The sequence below is a fragment of the Monodelphis domestica genome, chromosome 2, assembly GCF_027887165.1.
Source record: "Monodelphis domestica isolate mMonDom1 chromosome 2, mMonDom1.pri, whole genome shotgun sequence".
Classification (NCBI taxonomy): domain Eukaryota; kingdom Metazoa; phylum Chordata; class Mammalia; order Didelphimorphia; family Didelphidae; genus Monodelphis; species Monodelphis domestica.
In genome coordinates this window covers 44,957,473-44,984,407 of record NC_077228.1, presented here as the reverse complement: position 1 = coordinate 44,984,407, position 26,935 = coordinate 44,957,473, and the positions used below count along the sequence as shown (strand labels likewise).

Sequence of the window (26,935 nt, the reverse complement as noted above, 5' to 3'; positions counted from 1 at the left end):
CCTTAGCAGAGTAAACCTAAGTCTCTATTCTTAGCAGCATGTCACCCAATCTCAGCATTTGGTGTAAGTTGAGCATGACTTTTTCTGGTTAGCACAAGCCTCAGGCACCCAAAAAGTGAAGGAGGAAGTGGTTACTGAAAGGGGCTAGGGGAGGGATGGGACCCGGAGTTCAACACATGTTCTGTGTTCTCAAAAGATGGTATTACTAAGTATTAAATATTTAAAATACTTTTAACACTTTCTTTTTGCTTGTGAAAGCCTCTCAGATTTCTAAGCCTCAGTTTCTTCATCTGTAAAATGAGGGGGGTGGACTATTCCCCACAGTTTCTTTCAGCTTCAGTAATCTATGTCTCTGAGTGCTCTCAGGAACACATCATTTCTTCCTGCATTTAGAATGAGGCTGAAATTAAGCATGACTCTTTTTTGGCCTCATAGATTCCATTTATTTAGCAGCTTATCATGCCAAAACATTTTTCTTTTGGCTGTTCCAGCCTTGTTGGCACAGGGCTCTGGGAATACTATTAGATCCTAGGAAAACAGTTGTTACAAACTTGAAGGCTATTTGGTTTAGATTCTTAATTTCTTAAGAAAGGAAGTTGATTTTAAAAAAATCCATTCTTCTGAAGATCTGGACTAATGTGCCTGATGCTGATAGCCAAACAATGAGGCTATAATCAACATACAATAAGGTGTTAAATATGCCTTTGATTTAAGGTGTCTCAAAAAGGAAAATCCAGTGATGACAAGCTCTAATTCCCTGGGACATAAAAAGTAAAGTCTCTCTAATTTTTTCTATCTAATCCAGTTTATTGGTTATTGTTACTACCATAGTCCTAGTCCACATTTAGGGATATTACAGATGACACAAATCTATATAATCCAAACAAAAAACTTCCTTTTCTCATTTAAAAAAATTAACCATCTGCAAAATAAGAGCAACTTTTTGGATATTAAACCAACCCTACTGCTTGGTAAAATGAGAGGAAATACTTGGTGAAATGACCTCTATTATAGATATTGTCCATTCAAAAGGAAAAAAAAATATACCTTGTGTAATTTAGATTAGCTCCTTGGCAGTTTGTATTCTCATTCAAGGCATCTTTTAAATGTAGTCACTTATTTCGGGAACCAGATAATAGTCCTTAAAGACATTTCTATCATGATGTATTGCAAGAATTTTAATTTAAAATTCCAATTCTATTGGAAATCCACTTACAGGATTTCTGAGTTATTTGCATGACAAAAGCATTAAAATGGAATTGTGGTTCCATTATAATTCTTCTTCCTCTGATTTTTTTTCCATTCCTAAAGTAATACTAATAAAAAATCTTTGTTATAAAGGAGGACTTAGAACACACACACACACACACACACACACACACACACATACACAAACTGGTAGACTGAAACCAGCTACCCAACGCCACCAAACAAACAAACAAAAAACCCAACCCCAAATCCCCCAATAATGCCCAGGTTCTCAAAGGAGAAAATTACTTTCTAGCCCAAGACTTCTGAGTTACTGAAAAGCTGCCTCCTGGTTACCTCACCAGTAGATGGCACAGAATCATCACCAGTCGTTCTACAATATACCTCAGGCTTCAGTTTGATTTGAAATTCTCTATGTCTCTTTCTCTTCTCTGTCTCTCCTCTCTCCTCACCTCTATTTCTCTCATCCACTCCATCTCTCTCTCTCTCTCTCTCTCTCTCTCTCTCTCTCTCTCTCTCTCTCTCTCTCTCTCTCTCTCTCTCTCTCTCATTCTCTCTCTCATTCTCTCTCTCTCATTTTCTCTCTCTCTCTCTGTCTTTCTCTCCTTCCCTCCTTTTCTTGCCTTCTCTGTCCCCATCTCTCTCTCTCTCTCCCCCACCCTACCCCCCTCTCTATCTCTGCTCTCTCCAACTGATCAAAACTTCTTTGGCTTCCTGGGGATCAGCCTTAGTTGGAGGTCGTGGTAGTGGCAATGGTGAAGTTAAGCTCAAGCATATAGGTTTACACTTGGAAAGCATCATACCTTAAAAGTCATCTGGTTTAACCCCCTTATATTTTTTAAAATTAAAATTTATCTTTTTAATTAATCAGCATTAGTTTTTTAATCTCCTCATTTTACAGATGGAGAAACTGAGGTCCATAGAGGCAAACTGCCTTGCCTAAAGTCACCTAGAAAATTAAATAGCAGAGTTAGGATTCCTCTGATTCTGTACCAAGCAGTGTGGACATATGGGATCTTGGTAGAGGGTTACTGGGGAGTTACCAACTCTCTGGAAGCCAGTTATCTCAAATGTCAAACAAAAGCCATATTACTCCTTTCTCCAACCCTCTCCACTTCAGTAACAGTTCTTTCAATAATAATGTTATTTGATGATGATGACAAAGGCAATTATGCCCAACTGGAGAAAGGGTGACCAATGGATCAGCAGTGAGAGATGCTAAATCTTGATTTGGTCATTTCATTTCCATGAGCATCTATTTTTCCTGTCTATAAAATGGGCATAACAATACTTATACAGAGTTGTTGGGAAAATAAGAAATATCAACATCAAAAAAGCTAGGGTCTGTAAAGTGCTTTGTAAAGAATAATTATGACTGGTGACATTTGTTCAGTGCTTTACAAATATTATCTTATTTGATCTTCACAACAACCCTGTGAGTAGGTGCTATTATTTTGCCCATTTTACAGTTGAGGAAACTGAAGTTGACAGAGGTGAAGTGACTTATTCAGGTTTAAACAACTAATGAGTGAGAGGATTCTAACTTCAATCTTCCTAATTCCATGTACAATACTCCAGCCATTATTTCCCCTGGAGTAAGTGAATAGAATGTTGGTTTCTAATAATTATTAAAGAAGTATTATATACAAAACAGTTGAAAGAGAAAACTTAAAAAAATAGTTCCTGACCCCAAAATGCTTATAATCTATTGGCAGAAATAAAAAAGTAGTGTGCAAATAAGTAGAACATAAAATAAAGTATATCCTTTCTAGCCCAATCCCTATGGGTGATATACTGGGTAGATAACTGACATGGGGATCAAGAAGCTTTATGTTCAAAGCTCAAAGTTAAAAAAAAATTTGGTTTTGTGACCTCCAAATACCGATGAAATAACAGATTGAAATGGAACCTTCTCCTCTGGATTTTCCCATCCCTTCCCCGCCTCCCATTCTCCACATTGCCCCCCTTCCCCTAGCCAATGCAGATAATTGCTCCATCTAACTCATATAGACACTGTAGTGATAAATGAAATAATATACCAAGTCCTGACAGCTTTCATGCACCTCAAAAGTGCATTAAGACTTTTGGTACATTTTAAATTGTTTGAAGGTTCTCTAGGAAATAGATATGTATGAAATGAAGGTTTCACTGTTATTAATTGAGTTGGTGCCAGACACAGATTCAGAAGGGATCTGATTTCAAATTCTACATAAGACATTAGCTGTGTGCCCATGGACAAACCAGTTAACCACTCTGAAACTCAGTTTATTGTATCTGCAAAATGGGAATGATGACAACTCATCTGCCTTGCCTCCCTCACTGCATTGTTAGGCTCAAGTGAGAGCCTGTGCAGAAAGTTCTTTTTAAACTTTAAAGCACTCTGCTATATCACCTGAACAATGAGGAGAGTGAGAAGGGGAAATTGGGACTGGAGGGGAATAAGCATTTATATTGTGTTTACTATGTGCCAGGTACTGTGCTAAGAGTTTTTTACAAATCTCATCTCATAATAAGGAAGAAGACTTGTACCAAAATATTCATAGCTGTGCTCTTTGTGGTGGCAAAAAATTGGAAAATGAGGGGATGCCCTTCAAAGGGGGAATGGCTAAACAAATTATGGTATCCATTGGAGATGGAATACTATTGTGCTAAAAGGAATAATAAAGTGGAGGAATTCCATGGGGACTGGAACAACCTCCAGAAAGTGATGCAGAGCTAAAGGAGCAGAACCAGGAGAACATTGTACACAGAGACTGATACACTGTGGTACAATCGAATGTAATGGACTTTTCTACTAGCAGCAATGCAATGATCCAGGACAATTCTGAAGGACTTATGAGAAAGAGAACTATCCATATTCAGAGGAAGAACTGTGGAAGCAGAAATACAGAAGAAAATCAACTACCTGATCACATAGGTTGATCGGGATATGACTGGGGTTATAGACTCTAAATGATCACCCTAGTGAAAATATTAATAATATGGAAATAGGTCTTTAGGTTTTGATCAATGACATGTAAAACCCAGTGGGATTGTGTGTCAGCTAGAGGAGGGGGATGGGAGGAGGGGAAGGAAAGAACATCGAATCATGTAACCATGGGAAAATATTCTAAATCAATTAATTAAATAAAATGTTTCAAACCTAAAAAATAAAATAAAATCAAGACACTAATGGCAACAACAACAAGAAAACAAATATCATCTCATTTGATCCTCACAATAATCCTGGAAAGTAGCTGATATCCTCATTTTATAGTTAAGGATGTTGAGGCAGACAGAAGTTAAGTGACTTCTCAGGGTCATAAAGCTAGTAAGGGTCTGAGGTCACATTTGACCTCTTGTTTTCTGACTCTAGATCTCTATCCATTGTGCTGTCAACTTCCCTGAACAAGGAAAGGTCTTTGTGATCATGAAAACGTTATTTTGGGTTACCGTGGATCCTTGTAACACTCTTTGTATAAAGTATCAGTTAACTTTTTTTCTTTAAAAAAAAAGAAAATTTATTTATTTGTTAAAAAGAGTCAGTTTGTTTTGCCCGTAGCCCTGTTGACTTACTTTTTTCCTAACCTAGATAGAGACTCTTTCCCCTTGGCAGAGCTTTGTCCTGACTGGCTCAGCCTGCTTGAGGTCTCGTCCTGCCCCACAGTGGGAAAGACTCATTTTAACTGCTAGGGCAAGGGAGGTGAGTGTAGCTAAGGTTATGGGTGAGAGATATCACATGGCACTTTTACTGATATAAAACAGGATCTCGAAAGAATGTATCTCTAGCTTAATGAAGATTATTTCTGGTCTCTGACACGGAAGGCTTTGAATGCTGAAAGATGGTCCTAAGCCTCATTATTAACCACTAACCAGAATGACCTTTAGAGGACTTCAGTCTTCAGAACCCTTGGGAGAGGCTTTCCATGAATGCAGACAAAGAAAGGAAGTGGTATTAAGGAGTGACAGGTTGGTGGATGAGTATGATTAACCAGGAAATATACAAGCATTCCTAGATTTGATTTTTTTCAGGTTCATCTAGTATTTACTTCTCTGACTTCAGCATCCAGGAAATGGGGATGTTTTCTGGAGAAGGGAAGACTTAGGGGAGACATAAGAGCTGCATTCAGGTATTTGAAGGGCTAGCAGGTGAAAAGGGCAACTAGGTGGTATGATGGATAGAGCATTGGAATAAGGAAGACTCATCTTCGTGAGTTCAAATCTGGCTTCAGACTGTTCTTGGTTGAGTGATGCTGGGCAAGTCATTCAACTCTGTTTGCCTCAATCCTTCATCTGTAAAATGAGCTGGAGAAGGAAATGGCAGACCCCTCTTTGCTAAGAAAATCCCCAATGGAGACATGGAGAGTCATACATGTTTGATATGACTCAACAACTTGTGAAAAGGGGGTCTCAAAGAACACAACAGAGAGCAACAGATGGAAATTCAGAAAGGAAGAGTTTGACTTCATATAAGGAAAAAATTTCTAAACAATTAGAATGGAATGAGTGGCCTCAGGAGGAAGTGGGTTTCCTCTTCCTGGAGGTTTATAATCAAAGATCAAAAGACCATTTTATGGCTATATTATAGAAAGGATTCATATCTAAATATGGATTTGGCTAGACTTTAAGGTCTTTCCCACCTCTGAGCTTCTCCAAGTTTCTTTATGAAGCTACCAGGCTCACCTTCCTGATCAATCTCACCAGTTCACTGCACTCAGTATCTTACAATGACTCCTCTTGTCATGCCTAAATGTCTGGCTGACCTTCAAGGCTCCCCATAATTCATCTCCATCCTAGCAAGCCAGCCTTGTTTTTCATTATTTCCCAATACTAAGGTGGGAGAATATACCACAGACTTTGGGGGCATGTTTTGTACCATTGGTCTTCCATACCACTCTAGTAAATATCACTTACAAAAAACTAATTTTAGTAATTTAGCTAATTTAGTAATTTAGCTAAAAGCTTATCTTAGGGCAGGAAGGTGGCATGGTGGATAGAATGCTGGGCCTGGAGTCAGGAAGACTCATCTTCCTGAGTTCATATTTGGCCTCAGATACTTACTAGTTGTATGACCCTGGGCAAGTCACTTTACCTATGTTTGCCTCAGTTTTCTCATCTTTAAAATGGGAATAATAATAACAGCACCTACCTCTCAGGTTTGTAGTGAGAATCAAACAAGATAATATTTGTAATGTGCTTAGTACAGTGTCTAGCACATGGTAAATGGTTATTATTATTACTATTTTATTAATTGGGTGCCTATTGGGCTCTTAAAGCAATTCTGATGGATTCAGTGATATGTCATGGATCTACTGGTATATTATCACCTTGATTTTCCTGGCACAGTAGATAAATACCATCTGAGGGGCAGAAAGGGGTTGTTTTTCTCCTCAGGCTTCTCAGGCTAGAAAGATAACTGGAGCATCCTGTTTGGAATAATCCTTGACCACTGAAGGCCTGTATGAATTTTAGGTGGAAGAAAGCCAGAGAATTATGGTGGTTCGTTGCATGACAAAGTAGAGAAAATGAGCCTGGCATATTTGTATGTTGTTATAAACCAATTAAATGACTTGTATGCTGAAATTGCTTACAATTTTCTGTATGACAAGGCAGATATGCAGCTTTAATGGCAAAAAGATGACAAATTGCATCTGCTTTCTAGAAAGCCTTCTGAAAGGTTGTATATAAATCAAAAATAACTTAATTGAATCATATTTCAAATGCACTGAGCAAACTTCTTAGTAAATTGTGGATCCTAATGGCTCCACATTTTAGGAATGGCTCCTAATTTATGCTTTATGAATATCAGAATGATGGCTTACCTGTACTGTAAACCAAATTTGACTATTAAGTAAATGCCTGCCATTACCTCCTTCACTGCTAGGGGAGATGGGAGGCAGTCAAGGATGGAGTCTTGACTCCCAAACTTATTAGCTCTCATTTTACCTCTTACTAGCTATGTGGCCTTGGGTGAATCAGTTAACTCTTTGAGACTTGGGGTAATAATATGTACAATAGAGATGGTACAATGTTATCTACATGCCTCATAAAATTGTTTTGAGGAAATATTTCAGTACCTCATGGGTCCCTGACACCCCTCATGTAGGAAATGGTCTCCCTATTGACATGAAGCACAACCTCCTATGACCTGGCTTGAGCACTTCAGTGGTTGAAGAGTGCCTCTCACCACTATGGCCAATCCAGTGATGAATCTTGGCTAGGCTTATCCTTGGACAAAATACATACAGTCTGGCATTTTCCAAAATGGTAGGACCTGTCAGAGCTTGGGGTCCATTGGCAAAGCCCGTGAGTGTATAGGGTCATCTCCATGTTGTGGTGAGGCATTAGAGGTGGATGTTAGGTGAAAATTATCTATGTCACACAATTCACAATTGAGAGAAAGACAGAGATAGAGACAGAGAGAGAAAGAGAGAGACAAAGACAGAGAGACAGAGAGAGAGAAAGAAAGAGAGAGAGAAAGAGAGAGAGAGAGAAAGAGAGAGAGAGAAAAAAAGAGAGAGAGAGAAAGAGAGAGAGAGAGAAAGAGAGAGAGAGAGAGAGAGAGAGAGAGAGAGAGAGAGAGAGAGAGAGAGAGAGAGAGAGAGAGAGAGAGAGAGAGAGAGAGAGAGAGAGATGGCATTAGAATTAAAAGGGATTGGGAAAGTTCTCCTGTAGAAGGTGGTATTTTATATGGCATTTGAAGGAAGTTAAGAAGAGGTGAGGAGGGAGAGACTTGTAGACACAGGGGCTGTCAGTCAAAATTATTAAGAATTGGGAGATGTAGTATTTTGTTCAAGAACAGGAAAGATACCAATGTCCCTGGATCTCATGTACATGAGGGTTAGCAGTGTAAGATGTAAGAAGATTGTAAAGGTGAGGGAGAGGAGCTAAGTTATGAAGGGCTTTGAATACCAAAAAGAAGATTCTACATTTGATTCTGGGACAGCTAGGTAGTCTAGTGGACAGAGTGCCAGGCTTGGAGTCAGGAACACTTATCTCAATGAGTTCAAATCCAGCCTCAGAGAGTTGCTAGCTGTGAGACCCTGGGCAAGTCATTTAATTTTATTTGCCTCAGTTTCCTCATCTTATAAAATGAGCTGGAGAAGGAAATGGCAAAGCATTTCATTTTCTTTGCCAAGAGAACCCCAAATGGGGTCAAAAAGAGTCAGAACTGAAAAACGACTCACCAAACATTTGATCCTAGAAGTGATAGGGAACCAGTGGAGTTTGTTGAGTAGGGGGCTGATATGCTAAGACCTATACTTCAGGAAGATCATTTTGAAAACCAAGTAAAGATTGATTGGAGTAGGGAGAGGCTTGTGAAGTCCCATCAGCAGACTAATAACAATAGTCCTGGAGTGAATACTTGTGATGAGGGCCTACAATCAAGATCAGGACAGTGTGAGAGGAGATAAAGGGTCATATTTGACAGAGGTGATAGAGAAGATAAATGGGATCACTTCTGCAGGCAGAGGGGTTTGCCTTGGGAAAGAGAAGGGCCATTTCTTCATGAGAAAGAAGGATAAAGGAGTAGAGGGTGATAGAAGGCACCTGAGTGTGGTAAGATGAATAGGAGGGAAGAAGAGAGGATTCTCAGCAAATAGTCATACCTTTTTTGGGCTAAAGATGAATTTCTCAGCTGAGAGGGCACAGGGGAAAAGGGGTCATGGGAGGTCAGAAGAATGAAAAGATTTAGAAAAGTTGTTATGGTGAATGATTTGATTTGTTTTTGTTCAGTCATTTAGTCGCATCTGACTTTTTTTGACCTGTGGACCATAGCATGCCAATACTGTCCATGGGGTTTTCTTGCCAAAGATACTGTGGTATCCATTGCCTTTTCCAGTAGATTAAGGCAAACAAAGGTTATGTGATTTGCCTAGGGTTCCACAGCTGGTATGTGCCTGAGACTAGGTTTGACTCAGGTTTTCTTGACTTCAGGTCCAGCTCTCCATCCACTGAACCACCTTGATTAGGGAAGCTGCAGCAGTGAGAGCCCAACTGATGTTAATTAACAAAAATGTGTAGCAGAATAGGGATTGATCATTGAGTTCATTGGTAAATGGAACTCCTTAATGAAGAAACTCCACTTCTTTAGAGCAACATTTTCTTGACCACTCACAAGGGTCAACAGTCAGTGTTTATCAAAAGCATTATTTAAGTAGACTACCAAATTTCTATTTTATCCCTAAGTTTTAGAAGCTCCTCATTAGGGGGCAGCTGGGTGGCTCAGTGGATTGAGAGCCAGGACCAGAGATGGGAGGTCCTGGGTTCAAATCTGGTCTCAGACACTTCCCAGCTGTGTGACTCTGGGCAAGTCATTTGACCCCCCTTGCCTAGCCCTTACCACTCTTCTGCCTTAGAACTAATATACTGTATTGATTCTAAGATGGAAATACAATAAAATAAAAGCTCCTCATAAGCATGACAGCTCACATGTGTAATGGTGTTTTGGCTATTATAAAAGAGCTCTTCTCAAAGAAGTCTACCTCTACAGCCTCCTCAGGCTCTGGTGATGACCCTTTGGAGGTGATAAGGGTGATGGTAGTACGGTACAGGGTCTAAACAGGTCCTATTGCAGGGGCAGAGATTTGGAATCTAGTGGCCACTAAATAAAATTCCCTCATTTCAGGGAAGTGTAAGAACTTCTATGGCTTCACACTGCTGAGAAGTTTTGAAGAAAGGTTGTGCCTCTTATATGTATGAGGGTATTTCCATGTTTCTTCTCTCCCCCCCCCCCCCCCCCCCCGCATTAGAATGTATGCTCATTGAGGACAAGGAGTGTTTTTGCCTTTTTTTGGTATTTCTCTGACTTTAGCACAGTGCATGGCACATGGTGAGTGCTTAATAAGTGCTTATTAGTAGACTGATAACACATGAAATTACTGATCCTTGAACTCCTGAAAGGGTAAGCCCATCTCACTTGACCTTTATATAGGTACTCTAAGAGTCTCCCTGGGAGGGAAGTAAACCAAAAGCTTAACATCACCATTTGAGTGAGCTGTCCATGGTAATACAATTCTTGTCAATGCCAGTTTGAACCTGGTTTAGTTGTCTTTCAATCTTATTTTAAGTTGTGTCTGACTCTTCATAACCCCATTTGGGCTTTTCTTGGCAAAGATACTGGAGAAGTTTGCCAATTCCTTCTCCAGACCATTTAACAGATGAGGAAACCAAGGCAAACAGGGTTAAGTGTGTTGCCCAGAATCATTCAATTACTAAGTGTCTGAGGCCAGATTTGAATTCAGGAAGATGAATCTTCCTGACACCAGAACCAGCACTCTATCCATTGAAGTACCTAACTGACCAGTTTATTTGACTTTACTTCTAATATCACAACTACTTGTCATATTATAAAGGGGCCCTCAAAAATTGTAAACACTAGCACTTGATTTATGAGCCTATGCTCATGGGAGTGTTGGTTCTCACCTCTTGGGGAACAGAAACTTTAAAAGTTAGAGGCAGTTAGGTGGAGTGGTGGATAGTGCTTGGATCTAGAGTCAGGAAGATCTGAATTCAGATCTATCCTCAGATACTTACTTGCTGTGTGACCCTGGACAAATCACTTAATCTCTGTTTACCTCAGTTTCCTCATCTGTAAAATGGGGACAAGAAAAGCATGTACTGACCTCTCAGGATTGTTGTGAGAACAAATGAGATAATGATCATAAAACACCTGGTACAGTGCCTGACAACAGTGTGTTAGCTAGTATCTATCTATCTATCTATCTATCTATCTATCTATCTATCTATCTATCTATCTGTCTGTCTGTCTATGAGGTATGTTAACTATGATGATAATTATTATCAATACAAACAAGGGTGGTTTTCCTGGGTGTTTAAGAACCCTCTAAAAGTAGAAATAAGTAGTCACTGTCACTTCTGCTTCGAGGGCTATGGGATTGCTGATTTTTTTCAATCTACATCTATATTTTGAGCCCTTCTTAAGTGATCAGAGTTATTTTAGGAGGTGCTAAGAAGCATCTAGAAGGTCTACATCTGGTTCCTTCTCCCAAGGAATTTACAATCTATTTCATGGATGAGGAGCCCAACACACTGTACATGACCATGAATGTGGATCCTAATGCTGTTGTCACTACAAACATTCCCTTAGTAAACCGCCTAACTGTAGGAGATGATTCATTGTGAGGGGCTCCGTCACCTTTCAAATAAATCACGTCTTTCCAACACACCCACTGGGTTCCTTCCAGAAAATATGCTCATCCTTCTCTAAATTAAGCAGCATTAACACAACGAAAAGCTCTTCTAAAGAAACAAGGAAATACACATTTATTAAATAAATGTGGTGTGCCAGGCATGGAGCTAAGCACTTGACAAACATTAACTCATTTTTGCAACAAGTCTGGGAGGTAGATGTTATGATTACCCCCCCCCCCCCACAATGAGGAAACTGAAGCAGACAGGAGTTAAGTAACTTGTCTTGGGTCATGTGGTGTTATAATTAAAATAGTTATCTGCCATAAACTGTGGCAGTTAAAAGAGTTGGGGTCATAAACTGTAAGAGTTAAAATAGTGGAAGATATAAATTATAGTAGATATAAGAATGGGTGAGTAAATTGTGACCCCAGAAAATATGTTTTCACTACAGTGTCTTGTTTAAAATCAAATATAAAGTGGTCGCCAGGGAAATATTCCCAATTATGAATATACCCAAGTCAACTGGGTTTTATAGAGACTTTAATTAATAATACAACGAGGAATTAAAGAAAAGAGAGAAAGAGAGAAAAAGGAAATAAGTATGAAGGGCCTTAAGCCAACATGGCCTAGACCTGAGTCTTAAGAGAGAGAGATCAGTCAGTTAGTCTTTTATCACTCACCACAAGATCTGTCTAAGCAAGGATTCTAGTGACAGAGTCTTCTCAGAGAGAGTTCGAGCCAGAGTCCTCCTCAAAGAGCCTTCCAGCCAGAGACTGTTTCAAAGGGCCTCTTTCAAGAGCTTCCAGAGGGACAGAGTCCCCTCAGAGGAGCTCCAGCGAGACCTCCTTAGAGATTGTCCTCCAAGAGCTTCCCTTCTCCAGAGCCTCTCTCAAGAGAGATTCCAAAAGGATTTCCTTTCAAGAGATTCTGCTTTTTCTTATATAGGGGGTTTTCTCCTATGTCACCTTCCCTAAGTTCTTCCATCTACCAATCACAGTAGACATTTTCCAAAGGACAGCCCATTCTGAATTCACTGCTGGGTCGACTAATCCCTTTAGTAAGTTTGAACCAGAAAAAACTTCTGAATAAGTTTTCACCTCTTTGCTCCTGGCAAGTTTACAAGTTTCCTGACCTTTAATAGGTACTTAGCACCCCATTGCATTTCTTCTAAAAATAGGCATGGTTTAAAGAACTTTTTGCCTCATTATAAGTATGGGTTTAAGTACTTTCATTGTTTAGCAAGGAGTTTTCTCCCCTAAAGCAGTCTTAAGTATGGGTGGAGTAGAGGTCCTCCCATTTCTGATCCAAGTAGAGTTCTCACTGTCAAAATGGGGAATGTTCCCAGTAGAGAATTTGTTCCAATGGAGAATTCCCCAATGTGGAAATTTTTAACATTCACAAGTCTGAGAAATTTCAAGATTTACAGTGGCTAGGAAGTATCTGGGACAGAATTTGAACTCAGGTCATCCAGTGTTCTACCTAAGGAGCTTGCCTTTGAGAATAAACTACTGTGAAACAAAACCAAATCCTTGAGGCAAAATCAAAATCTTTAGACAATTTCAAATCAGTGACAGGAAGAGCTTAGCAATCCAATAGCTGATATAGTTTGGGAGAAGAGAAAAGGAAAGGATGACTGAAGACAAGCTATTATAATCTTTTATCTACTACAGAGAGAGAATCCAACTTGCCCAGGGGAAAGACAGCTGTAACTAAGCAGTGGCCACCACAGGGAACTTAGGAAGTTGACAAGGCAAACAGCCATCACTGCACCTCAGTTCATTCTCTTTTCACTGAGATACATTTCTACAAAGCTCTTGCCTTTGAGGCTTTAATGATGGATTCTAAATAAACAATTATGCGAATGGAAGAGATTGAGCTATTCAGGTGCTTCTGAATCAAGGCATTTTTCAAAGTGAAAAACAAGTGATAAATGAGTATCTTCTATAATATAGATCGTTGCCTCTTGAGAAAAGCAGTTTCCCAGTGAATTTCACTTATAACAATTAGATAACTCTGGGTAAATGGGCACATTGCAGGTGGCCATAATGCTGGCACATTGCTGAATGCTCCAATTTGGGCTTATTGGTTTTGTCTGAAAACAGGCAGGTATTAGAAAGAATAAATTGAGAATTTCCTTGTACCCTACAGATCGACTCTTCCACTCTACCTTGAGAGCTTTCTGTGCAGGTTCACTTGAGCCAATGGCAATCAGGTTGGGTCCAGCCATGCTGCAGAAACTCTTCAGATGCAGAGTATCGGCCACCGGGACTGTGGAAACAGCGTAATCCTGTGCACAAAGTGATAATTATTTAATTCTTTAGCTTCTGAGTTGCATCATCAGAAATTCAATCAACAAAGCATTTCCCAAGCCATTATCTTCCCATATAAAGGTTGTTTTAGAGGTTTGAAAGGAAAGGTCTAGAGGGAAAGCTAGGACTTGGGGGTGTGTGAGGATATTACTCAAATGGATCTGTGATCTCATAGATTTGGGAGTTCCCTTCAATGATGCAGATCACATCCCATCCAAGCCTGCCCATCCCATATGGCTCTTATCCATGTCCTCCCATAATTTTGGCATAGAGGACCCACCCTTCATGCTTAAGGCTTTCCTCATTTTCATCTGAGGTCACAAAGATACCAGGGGAGTCCTTGGACTGTCTATCTCTTGTTCCACACCCTTGCTACTTGACCAGCCTATCTTCTTTGTTGAGCATATATTTCCCCTGTTGACATCCCTAGTCCATTCATCTTCAGAGTTCCCTGTTTGTGTGATCTTTCAGCCTACTCACTTCCTCCAGGCCACTCTCAGTGGAATATCCATTTTTTAAATCTCAGAGATGGTAATGTTACATGTCTCCCAGTCCTATGACATATATTGGTGTGATGCTCATTCTTAATTCTCTAGACACTGTTGTGTTCCATGACTCACGGATAATTTAATAGCAGCCTGAGTGGAATGTCCATGTGGGTCTTTGTTTCTAGGAGAAATTTGGGGGTAAATTTGTCAAATCAGGCAAGTTTCTAAGAAGAAACCATAGCATTGCCAGATGTTTTACATAGTGAACAGCACTTTAAATTCTGCCTATTCTGTGAGATCTGGAGAAAAGGGTCCTAAAAACCCCAAAACTCAAAACACAATCTTGCAAGTATAAGATCATAAGATGCAAGGTGGGTTCTAGTATTAATTATGACTAATTGTGGCCAAGCCATGTAACCCCTTTGAGTCTCAGTTGCTTAGTCTGTAGCAAAGGGGAAAATAAAACTGGTACTACCTTTGTTACTGAGTTATTTTGAGGATCTGATGGAATTTTTTTTAAGGATTTAAAAGAAAGATTTAATATAAAGTAAAAAAAGCAAATAGAAATAGGTCCACTTTGTTTAATTTTGTACAAAAAGTATGTATGAAATATGCATTACCAAATTTGTTTATACCACTCTCTAGGAGAGTTCTTCAGATTCACTTTACTATGAAAACAATATAAAGTATGAGGCAATTTGGGAGCATGATCTGAGGCAAAAGGGGGGTAAAATAAAAAGAAATTTCCTATCCTGTTTATTCTTCTTCTATGTTTTATAGCTGTGCTCACAGAGAGAGTGTGTCAAGTGTTTTGTAGCATAAAGTTTTAGTTTCAATTATTTTTTTTATGTAGTGACAATGCACATCCTTGGTATTATTGAATATTTCTTATGGGACTTTCTTCTACTCAAATATTTTGCAAAGGGAAGTAGCATCTCATGATTCCTTATAGTCACAAAGGGTAGGATGAGGCATCACCAAACATCCAGATCTTAAATAGTCAAAATTAATCTTTTATGTTATGTCAGTCAGTTTGCTTGAAATTCCTTCAGAGTCTGATCTGAAAATACACACTTCCTTACTATAGCCAGTCCAGGGGATAAATATTTAAAAATTGTCCTTGCTTACATCATGAGTTTGTATCTATTCAAGATGAAGACAACAATTTTATAACTATGGACTGAAGGGAAAAAGGGGCCTCTGAAAACAACCCAGTCTTTACTCCTGAATCCTCCTGCCCTCCTCCAACTCTGATGTGACTGTAACCATCACTTGCTAAATAAGAGGTCAACAGCTCAGGAAATATGAGGTTTTGTGGTTGCCAGCTCATGAATTCATGTGGAGTCAATGATTGTACTCTAGCTATATGACACTGAGTAAGACATTTACCTTCTCTGAGATTTAGTCCTGCTGCAGACACTTCAATGCTGTATGACTAGGCAAGGAAGTTAACCATCTCCACTTTAGTTTCCTCATATATAAAGTAAGGATAATAATATCACTTTACTTCCCAGGGCGATTACGAGCATCAAGGAAAAAGGAATATGCATTTATAGAGCACTTATTATGTACCAGGCACTGAGCTAAGAGCTTTACAACTATTATTTCATTTGATCCTAGGAGGTAGATGCTGTTATTTTTTCCAATTTACAGTAAAGGATACTGAGGCAGACAGAGGTTAAGGGACTTGTCCATGGTCACATAATTGGGAAATGTCTAAGTTCAATTTTGAACTCAGGTTGTCCTGATTCCAGGCACAGGGCTATACTACTTAGAGTTCCTCAAATGGGATGATGTATGTAGTGTTTTGCAAACATTAAACTACTATAGAAATGGGAACTACTATTGTTATTATTATTCAACATTGAGATTAGAGAGTTAATTAAACATACATTCCTTTGTGGAGAGAGGATTGACTCATCCCTGCCTACTTTAAAATTTAATAAACCAAAAGGGAAGATACCCCTACTTAATGTCTAAGTGGGGGAGGTGTGCAACCCATGTGCTAAAGTGGATGACAACTTAGAAACGACTGTCTGCCCTGTGGGCAATCCTAAGCAAAGTTATAGACAATTATTGGCCCCCATAAAGTGGGGGAAGGCACAGGAAGTGATGCAAAGAAGGATCTTTAAAAGTGGCAAAAACTCCCTGTGACCACACTTCTTTGTCCTGAATCTGGATCGTGGAGGAGGTGGGACTCTGGCACTTAACTGCATTTGGTAAGACAGCTCTTGGATTTTCCCCTTTGAACAACCACATGAGTGAGTGAAAAGGCTGACTCCTTTCCTGGCTTCTGGAGAGATTAATTGCCAGAGGAGGCCATGTGGTTATTCACTGCCAGGTCCTCCAGCTAAAAGACCCTCTGGCTGAGGGTCTTCTGGTGGAGGGTTAACAAGCCCTGCCTGGTTCAAACCAGGCCAGAGTAATTATCTAGTGTGATAAGATAGATACCTTCTCTACCTTCTTTCTCATTTCTCTACTCTTTCCTTCTTTTTTGTAAACAAAGCTGCTAAAAAGTCATTTGACTTGAGATATATTAATTTCAGTGACCACATTCTCTTATATTTAGTCCAACCTTAATTTTAACCCCTACATTTCTGGCAGACCACAAATATTGTGACAGTACCCTTAAATTTTCTTCAATTTTTTTTTAAATTTTCCTTCACTTTGTTACTATCTCAAGTCAGCTTTTTCAGGATACCTGCTATTTATTTGCAAGGCACAGTCACTCTTTTACTCACCTTGAAAGTGTCAGCCAGGATTTCTGCTCCACGCTGATTTGTCCTTTTGGAGAGGCCCACAAAAAATTCCCTGCCTATGAAAAAAATGACATAGACTCAATGAAGGGCTCTACCAGTTTAGTAACCATTTCTTACTTTTAATTAAAAAATTTTTTTGAAGTGTTATATTTTTTCCAGATTACATCAATGCAATTTTCATAATCACTTTCTGACATTTTGTGATCCATGTTCTTTCCCTTCCTGCAACCATTTCTTTTTTAATTAAAGTACAAAGCAATAATCTCTAACCACAGCAGACCACCTTAATGCCATTCCCACTCCATTTACCACTATTCACTCCAAACACCAGTTCATTAAACAAATGACTACATTAGCCCATAAGATAAAATAAAATTATTTTCATAAACAATTTTATGCCATTTGAAATGTTTATTTTGACTGGAAAAAAATCAAGAGGTTTGTAAACAGAAACAAAATGGTGGTTTTACATGTCAGTAGCAACATGAAGTGGTAATTTTAAAGTAAAATCAAACATTAGGAATTTCTTTATGAAAACAGCCCTTTCCAGTTAAAATATAATAATGGACATTTAGAAAATATTGGAGAACAGCTAGTCTTGGTGAGCATGACACTGATTGATCATTATTAACCTTGTTCTTAAATCTGATAAAATGTAAACTCCTTGAAGGCAAATATTTTTTATCTATTACAAAACCCTAATGTGGTTTTATAATAGCAAAGGCAACATAATACAGATGAAATAATGCTAGTTGTCAGAAGCTGTGGATATAAATCTTAGAGGAGGCTCAGCAAACATTAATAGCCTCTGTGCTAGACATAGGGAAGTTATGTGGCACATAGATAGAGCACTGGACTTGGAATCAGAAAGACTCATCTTGATGAATTCAAATTTGGCCTTATACACTCACTGGTTGTGTGACTCTGGGCAAGTCACTTACCCCTATATGCCTCAGTTTCCTTATGTATAAAATGAGCTGGGGAAGGAAATGGCAAAATTATCTCTGCTAAGAAAACCTCAAATGGGGGGATCATGAAGAGTCGGACGTGACTAAAATGACTCAACAACAGTGCTGAACACAGGCTACAATGGCAACAGAGGTGTTCTGGCAATATTGAGGACAGAAGGAAACCACAGAAAGAATAGGTCTGTTGCTTGAGGCAGATGCGACCATGATAACTAATGATGAAACAAAATTGGAGCTGACTAGCTCTTTGTTTTTTGATCAAGGATTGAAATCTTGAGCCTGGAAAGGGCAGATCAAAAAGAAAATGAGTCAATATCCAAGATCATTTAGGAGGTAGCAAGAGAGCATGTGGATGCTTTCGATGAATTAAATGGACCAGATAAAGATGAAATCTATCCTGGGGGGTTGAAAAAACTGGCTGATATGATGGTTGAATACTGTCAGTGATATTCAAAAATTATGGAAAAAGTGAGAAATTAGTCAATACTAGAGAATGGCAAATGTTCTGAATTTTAAAAAAAGGGAAGGCTGGAGCCTGAAAACCAGAGGACAGTGACCTGGAGTTTAATGCCTGGCAAAATTGTAGGTAGGATTATTAAAGGGATATCTTTAAATTGCTGATACTTTCTGTTTTTACACAATAGAGACTTCCCATACTTCCCAACAACTTCTCAAAATAATTAGTTTAGCCATTTTTAATAGAAAGACAGAAGTTCTTTCAACTTGGACAACGTGGTGCCAGTAGTGACTATTGTATTTGTTTTGTTGCCTCTCCATGTTGACTTTATTTACATTGTTGCAGTCATTGAGCAGATCATTCTTTTGGCCTTGGTCCTTTGCATCGTTTCATACAAGGCTTCTCTTGTTTCTCTGCATTCTTAATAATCATCATTACTTATAGCCTAGAAGCATTCCTTTGGGCAGTGAGGTGGTACACTGTATAGAGTACCAGGCTTGAAGTCAGGAAGACAAGTCCTTTTAAGTTCAAATCTGATTTTAGACATTTATTAGATGTTTGATCCTAGGGAAATCACTTAATCTTGTTTGCCTCAGTTTCCTCATCTATAAAATATGCTAGAGAAGGAAATGGAAAATCACTCCATTATCCTTGTCAAGAAAATCAGACATGATTTGAACAGCAAAAAAAATTCTTTTATACTCACATGCTTTAATTAGTTCAGCCATATTATTGGTCACATATTTCTTCCAGATTTTTTGTTTGTTTGTTGAATGATGCTATGAACATTTTAATACATTTTTTGGTTGTTTTTGCTGTCAAAAATCTCATTGGGACTATAGTCCCCTATAGAGGAATCTCTAGGTTAAGAGTAGGAACAACTTGGTAACTTGCCTTGCATAATTCTAAACTGTCTTCCAATAACATCTGAACTAATTTACATATCGATTAGAATTAAACTGTATTGTTGCCTTCCTTTAGCCTCTCCAAGAATGAGTTTTAATCTTTTAGCATCTTCCCTAGCTTGATGAATAGATGATACTTAAGGATTGCTTTGCATTTCTCTATTGGTGATTTTGACAGCATTTTCCATGTGTTTATTGGTAGTTTGTAGTTTATCTTTTGAAATCTGTTGTTTTTTTCTTCATAAGCATTGATTACTTATATATTGGGGAATGTCTCTAATTCATGCTTCTGTCAATTCTCTATGGATTTTGAATGCCAAACTTTCATCAGAGATATTGAATATAATCATCTTTCTACATCTGTATCTTTTCTTCTAATTCCAGTAGCACTAATTTTATGTGTGCAAAAATCTCTTAAATTTCATATAATTGAAGCAAGTTGTCTTTTCTATGTAGTATCCGGTTACAAATTTTCTCCCCTGTCATGACTTTGAAAGATTTAGTCCTTCCATTCTCTCCTTTTTTCAGAGGTGTGACATGTAGGCATTCCATACTCAGAAGGGAGAAAATATTAACAGTTGCAAGGATAAGATATGGCTCTATGAAGGAGGTGGCACCCACACTGAATGAACCTTAAAGGAAGATAAGGATTATATGGCTGATAAAAGGAGGGAATCTTGTTACTGAATGGCTGGGTCACCCAAGGCAAGGTCCAAGTCTTTTCAAGACTTGTACTTCTCATTTGGAAAATTCTGACAATAATTCTTCCAGTCCTATTTTCATTGCATTGTTGAAAGGGAAGAAAGCCTTTGTAAAATACTATGTAAATGGAAATTTACAAATTATCTTATAAATGGGAGTTATTTATTTGATGAAGTAGGACAGAGAACCTCCCTTAAGCATGCAAAGTCCAGTTTAAAATAGCTAATTCACATAAGCAAACAATCATAGCTAGATGCTTTGAGGCAATGCAGAAATGACCAAATTCTCAAGCTCCTAAACCCTTCCCAGGTGGAAAAAAATACTTAAGGGGAGACCAGCAGGGTTTGGTGATGAGGATTATCACTGATGATAAAAACACTTGACATTTATTTAGAAAAATTCTGTAAAAGTGTTTCAAAGACTTTACAAATATTATCTCTTTAATCCTGAGCATGTCTTTGATACACAGGTAAATGACACAGGTCAAATCCAGCTTGGGAAAATTCCAAGGGACCATCCAAATTCTTTTGTTGAATTGGAGATATGCTCCCTCCAGTATGGTCTGAATGCATGGGCCTTCTATTGGGTAAGGAAATCTTTTTGTTACATGGAGAATTTTTCAGTAATGGTACATTTGTGCTTTACTTTAGAAGAGAAAGGTACCATATGAGAAGCAGTTGTCAACATGGAATCTAGAAACACCAAACTTGTACCCTAGTAAGATCTGGTAAGCCCCAAGTTTTTTGGATTAGCTTATAAGTTGGAGACCCCAAAGTTTGTCCTTGTTCCCTTCAGGGTAGATTCTCAAAGGAACAGGGAATAAGTCCTACCTTTGACACATAATGACTATAACCCTGACCTAAAAATATCCTCAGTGTTGCTGTTAAATTCTCCAAGATGCTGACCTGTACTGTTAGAAGAAATACCTCATCAGGAACTCCTTAAACTGAAAAAATCATAGGTATGGGAAAAAAGAAAAAGAAGACTCAGCTAGACAAGGAATAAGCAGCAGGCCTGTGTTTGGGTCCACTTATAAAGTGTCTAAGACTGGAGAAGATACTTAAAACTCTTGAAGTCTCATTTTCCCAGTGTGGAAAACAATCTTGGCTTATCAGCCTTTCAAGGTTGTGAGAGTCACAAGATCAGAGATCTAGTGGTAGGAGGAACATCATATGACATCTAGTCTAATTTCCTCATTTTATAGATGGAGAAACTGAGGTCTAGAGAGGTGAAGTAATTTTGACAAATGTTATTAAGATATTTTTTAGGGGGGCAGCTGGATAGCTCAGTAGATTGAGAGTTAGGCCTAGAGATGGGAGGTCCTAGGTTCAAATCTGACCTCAGACACTTCCCAGCTGTGTGACCCTGGGCAAGTCACTTGACCCCCATTGCCTAGCCCTTACCACTCTTCTGCCTTGGAGCCAATACACAGTATTGACTCCAAGATGGAAGAAAATTAAAAAAAGATATTTTTTAGTCATACCTTATTTTATGACCCCACTTGGAATTTTCTTGGCGGAAATACTAGAGGAGTTTGTCGTTTCCTTCTTCAAAACATTTTACAGATGAGGAAATTTAAGGAAATAGGGTTAAATGACTTGCCTGGAGTCACACAGCTAGTATTTGAGGCTGGATTTGAACACAGGAAGATGAGCCTTCCTGACTCCAGGTCTCATACCCTATACACTGCATCACCTAGCTCTCAATTTTGACAAGGACTAAACATTAAAAGTTGGGCTTGAACTCTGATTTTTAAGTCAGCACTCATACTGTTGTGCCACACTGGATCAAATTAGATAATGGATATGAAAAAGATTTAAAAACTATAAAGTCTTATAATAAGACTTATAAAGAGCTTTATACATAAGTTTATTTGTAACATAAAATTTAGTGAAAAAGAACTTCTAAAAAAATCCCCAAATATATAAAATTTATATTTTACTTGACAAAAGATTTTTTCTTTAAAAAAAAGATTCTCCCAAGTTTTCCTTGAAAAGATAAACTTAAAGGAGACTTAATTAATATAATTTGATGTTCACATTTCTTTTCAGGAACATGGTTAGTGTATTTAAAGTAAAGCATGCCAGTATTTATTTTAATTGGATTTGACCTACATTCCTATTTTAAAGGCCAAAGTTGGGCGGGGAAGCGTGGAGAAAATTATACCATTCGTCTGTTTAAATAGTGGTTTAATAATTACGTTATATTTTAGAGAGACAGGGTTGAAAAAAGAGGCTGTCAGCAGCCGTTCACTTGACTGACAGTTATGGTTACCTTGCAGGGTTTATAGACAGTTTCCTAATTGTGCAGTAAATGAGTCAGCCTGTAGGAGGGAAGTGGGGCGTCATGAACAGGAGGAACAAGAGGTATCTCATGCTCTGTTTCCTGCTCAACTGGCCCTAGTAGGTGAATAAAGGCGAGAGTGATGAACAGACATGTTCCTCCCTACTGCTTGGTTTATCCACTCTATCCCAAGTAAATCCCAAGGCATTTAGTAAGTGCCTACTATGTATATTAGTGCTGGGGGCAGAGCAAAGACTAAACAAAAACCAATCCTTCTCTGTTCTTCTGGATGGATACCACAAGCACAAATGATCATTTGGGGAGGAAGAACAGAACATGAACAAATAAAGGGACCTGGAAGAGAATCCTATAGGAGGTGGCAAATGAGCTGAGCCCTGAAGGAAGGTATTCTATGAGATCAAGGGGAGAGAAGGGGGCATTCCAGGCAGATGCAGGAGATGGAACCGAGTTTAGGGAACAGCAAGAATGTCAGCATGGCAGGTATGGAGAGCACATAAAAGGGAATAGTATGTATTAAACTCAAAGCTGAATTGTGAAATGTTTTAAATAATAATTATCATTTATATGGGCAGCATCGATCACCAGGCTTAATGTCAGGAAGACTTGATTTGAAATCTGACCTTAGACTCTTATCAACTCTGTGATGCTGGGCAAGTTAATTACCCCTATTTGCCTCAGTTTCCTCATCTATAAAATGAACTGGAGAAGGAAATGGAAAATTACTCTAGTATCTTTGCAAAGAAAACCCCAAATGGAGTCATGAAGAGTTGACATGACAAATGACTAAACAACAAAACGTTTATATAATAATTGCTAGTTTTATGCATTTTACATATGTTATTCTATTTGGTCCCCATAATTACCTTGTGAAGTAGGTGTTGTTATTATTGCCCTTTTACATATGAGGAAATTGAAGCTCCCAGTTACACAGCTAGTAGAAGACAGAATTCTAACTCTGCTTCTTGGCTCTAAGGCCAGTGCTCTACCCATTTTGCAATCTAACTTCTAAAAGCACTATGAGAAGTTTGTGCTTTCTCCTAGAGGCAAAGGGAACTATTTAGAATGGCATAGCATGGTGAATCCTGAGCTTTGAGATGATTACTGAGATGAGAGGAATTGGTTCTGCTCTGTCAGTATGGTATCATGGCTGACAAAGCTGCTTTAAGAAGAGTAGATAAAATGACAAAAGGCAATTTATGATCACAAACATATGTATGGTCTTAGTGCCTGTAAATAAAGAGGAATTGTTTATTGCTGTGCTAAGAACAATAAACTTACAGCCATCATGGTTTCAGGCAAATATATGTGTAGTCTACGATAAAAAACAAAACAACAACAAAATGCAAAATGACATTAGCTAGATGAGAGATTAACATTATCCTAGCTGGTTTCAAAGGCAACCCTTGAATCTCTTGGGTTTAGTAAAAATGGGCAGAGAAATTCTAGGGAAATGTATGGGACTTTAAGAAGCAACTAGCTTAATTCCTTAAGGAAAGTAAGTTCTAGAAAGATTAAGTCACTTGTCCCTAAGTCACACATAAATTGGTGACAAAATTACCACTAAACTAGGTTCCTTAATTCCTTGACCAGGAGTTCTGAACCCAATACACTAATGTCTCTTTTAAGTGGCTTCTGTGTGAATTTCCAGTGCCATGCTTATTTTGAGTTCTTGTTCCTGATAGCATCTGTACCTTCCAAGTTCAGTTATGTATTGTATAGTAGTTACATTTTGTTAGTAATTACAAAGAAAAGACCTGTAAGAATTAAATTAATATTCCTATCCAGATATATAGTTTATAAAGTTTATTAGAAAGGGTAGACAATCATAGTTTTAAATCTCATTATTCCTCTAAGTAACCTAACCACAAGTTGCCTAGCCTGCCAGTCTCTTCCTCTTTCCCCCTTACCTTCCTGCTCTGTTCCTGCATTCGTTCAAAGCCAAAAGCCCCAAAAGGACCCGCCCCCTCACTTTTATTGACTTAGAGCAAGTTCACAGATGCAAAACCTGGTGTAACTGTGTTGTGTGAAGAATGTTGATGGAAAGGTCAGGCTACTTAGGAGGGAGAGGGAATGAACTTCCTTGACACAGACCCTTATATTTCAGGCTCCTCAGTATCCCATTTACCTGGGAACAAACAGGATGCTGGTCTAAGCTATTCAAAAAACCCACAGGTTTCATGTATGGCACCTCGGATCCATTTCAGCACCATAGGAACAGGAGCTCCAGAAGAATTCCTACCCGGCAGATGCAATGCATTTTTTCAGTGACTTGGTATACCAAGGTTAGCATTAAAAATCAAATGATTTGACTTTGGCATTTAATAACAGATCTAGGACTAAAAGTCAAGATCAATGACTCCAGTTTCTTTATCATTATTGTACTCTTTCCTTCTAGTGATGGGTTAAAATGCTCTAGGGTACTTGAGTGACTGGCATTTTTAAAGATGATACTCTATTACCTTTACCTCTGAACTAAAAATGAGTTTTGATTGCTTTTTTCACCCAGCTCCTAAACTTGATTTGGACCAAGCATTTTTAACTGGTGTGTGTGTGTGTGTGTGTGTGTGTGTGTGTGTGTGTGTGTGTGTGTGTGTGTGTATCACAGACCACATTTTGATGGTCTGGCAAAGCCTACAGACCTCTTCATGTAACAATGGTTTTTTAAAAATTATAAATGAAAGAAATTCTAAATTTTATTTGGAGATTAGTGAAATAAAAGATGCATTTCAAGTTCATGTACCATTTGAAATCTTTCCATGGTTCCCTTCCATGGACTTTGGTTAAGAACCCTCTGATTTAGGCCATTATGGATTCAATGCATGATTTTACAAAAGACACACGTCAGAAGGGTGTGGTAAGGATCATAAGAGATCATGTAATGCTAAGTTCTTTGGAAACTTTAAAACAATAAGTAAAAGCCACGTATTATGAATATTATCTTAAGGAACTAGAATATTTATTGAACAGGTGAAAACAAGTTTCCTCTAATGACTACATGATACCCAAAGAAACACTTCAATTTCACCCATGAAGTAATTGGTATAGTGGTAAAAGTAGCATGGTATAATTAATTGAGAGATGGCTATGGGGTCAGGAAGATCTGAGTTCAAATGCCATCTCTGACTGCCTGACCTGGTTTAATCATTTAACCTCTTGCTATTCTACATAATTTTTAAGGATATAGACTGTAGAAGAGGTACTGATATGTATTATTAGAGGGAGTTTCCTCATCTGAGAATTCCCTAGACCAATGAAATCACAGGTCTAGTCCCTAATCCTTATTCCAGTATTGCTCTCAATACTATGGCATCAAACCAAAACAAACTGCATTCCAAATTATTCAAATTCATCTTTCCATCTGGAAAGAATATTCTCCTTAAATAATTTCAGTCTCAAGTTAATAATCTCTCAAATAGAAAATTGAAGGTGGGTTCTTGAAAAAATAGAAAAGCCTGTATAGATGGCCATACCTGTGAATAAAACATCTCCACCATCCAAGGTTGCATTTTCATCTGTCATCTCTACGATATTGAGCTGAAGATTTTCTAATGCTCCTTTCATCATGTCAACCTGTAGAAATAGAAGTAATTCAGAATCTCAAAAAGCATCTTACTATTTCCCCAAATGAAAACATTTTCTCTTTCCACATGAACACCAATAAAAACAGAGATCTGCCATACAGAAATTGCTCCAATCACTAAACCCACCTCATTTGGTGAGAAGGAGGAAATTTTCCATTAGAGAATGCTCATTTTTCTCCTTTTCTATTTCAAGGTCAAGTTATATTTATGTGTACACACACACACACACACACATCTTTAAAAGACTATCTCTAAAATATCAATAAGGACCTATGAAAATGGATTTATCTTTTCAAACCCTACCTTTAACACCTGGCCGACAAATATAGGGCTTATTTTGAAACTCTTCCTAGAAATCATATTTATACAAGGCAATATACAAAAGGACTATCAGAGTTTCAAAGGTCTTCTGAATGTACAAACCAATATAAAAAAGTTATTGTTTTCTAGTTAAGATTTTTTTTGGAGTGTTGGATTATGGTATCTCCAGAAATTTGAAATAGTCTTTCCAGTTTATAATCAAATAGATAAAAGAGCAAACCCAACAAATTTTGTTCCCTATAGATCAGAGGTGACAGACTCAACTTCATGTGGTCCTCAAAACTCCTAAGTGTGGCCAGACTAGATTAAAATATAATTGGGAAGTGTTCAACAAGATAAATAAAAAGACAATAAAACATTGTTATTGTTCAGTTGTGTACAACTCTTTGTGACCCCATTTGGAGTTTTCTAGAAAAAGATATTGGATTGATTTGTTATTTCCTTCTCCAGCACATTTTATAGTAGGGGAAACTAAGGAAAACAAGAGTTTAAATTACTTGTCCAGGGTCACACAGCTAGTAAGCGTCTGAGGCTAGATTTGAACTCTTGAAGACGAGTCTTCCTAAGCCCAGTACTCTATTCACTGCATTACCTAACTGCCCTCCAATAAAACATAAATAATGTTAATTTTTGGTTTTTAAAGTCCACATGCAGGCTCTTTCTGTTTGAGTCTGACACCACTGCCTTAGATAATTAACAAATATACCTAATATGTTCTAACAAAAGAAAATTTTTGATGCAGGTTGTTTAGAATAAGACCAGAGAAGAGGTAACATGCAGACAGAAGAGTAACTGATG

General features: G+C 38.1%; 1 protein-coding gene across 2 annotated transcripts in view; it reads right to left on the bottom strand.

The window, feature by feature from the left end:
* DDAH1 (dimethylarginine dimethylaminohydrolase 1) overlaps window positions 1-26,935 on the bottom strand; it is a 216,637-nt gene that overhangs the window by 46,018 nt on the left and 143,684 nt on the right. For both annotated transcript variants that reach the window (XM_001365893.5, XM_007480593.3), the window contains exons 2-4: window positions 25,706-25,805; window positions 16,882-16,955; window positions 13,511-13,630 (exon numbers count right to left, since the gene is read on the bottom strand). In XM_001365893.5, the coding sequence (XP_001365930.2) occupies window positions 13,511-13,630; window positions 16,882-16,955; window positions 25,706-25,805 (294 nt within the window). The remainder of the gene's footprint in view (window positions 1-13,510; window positions 13,631-16,881; window positions 16,956-25,705; window positions 25,806-26,935) is intronic.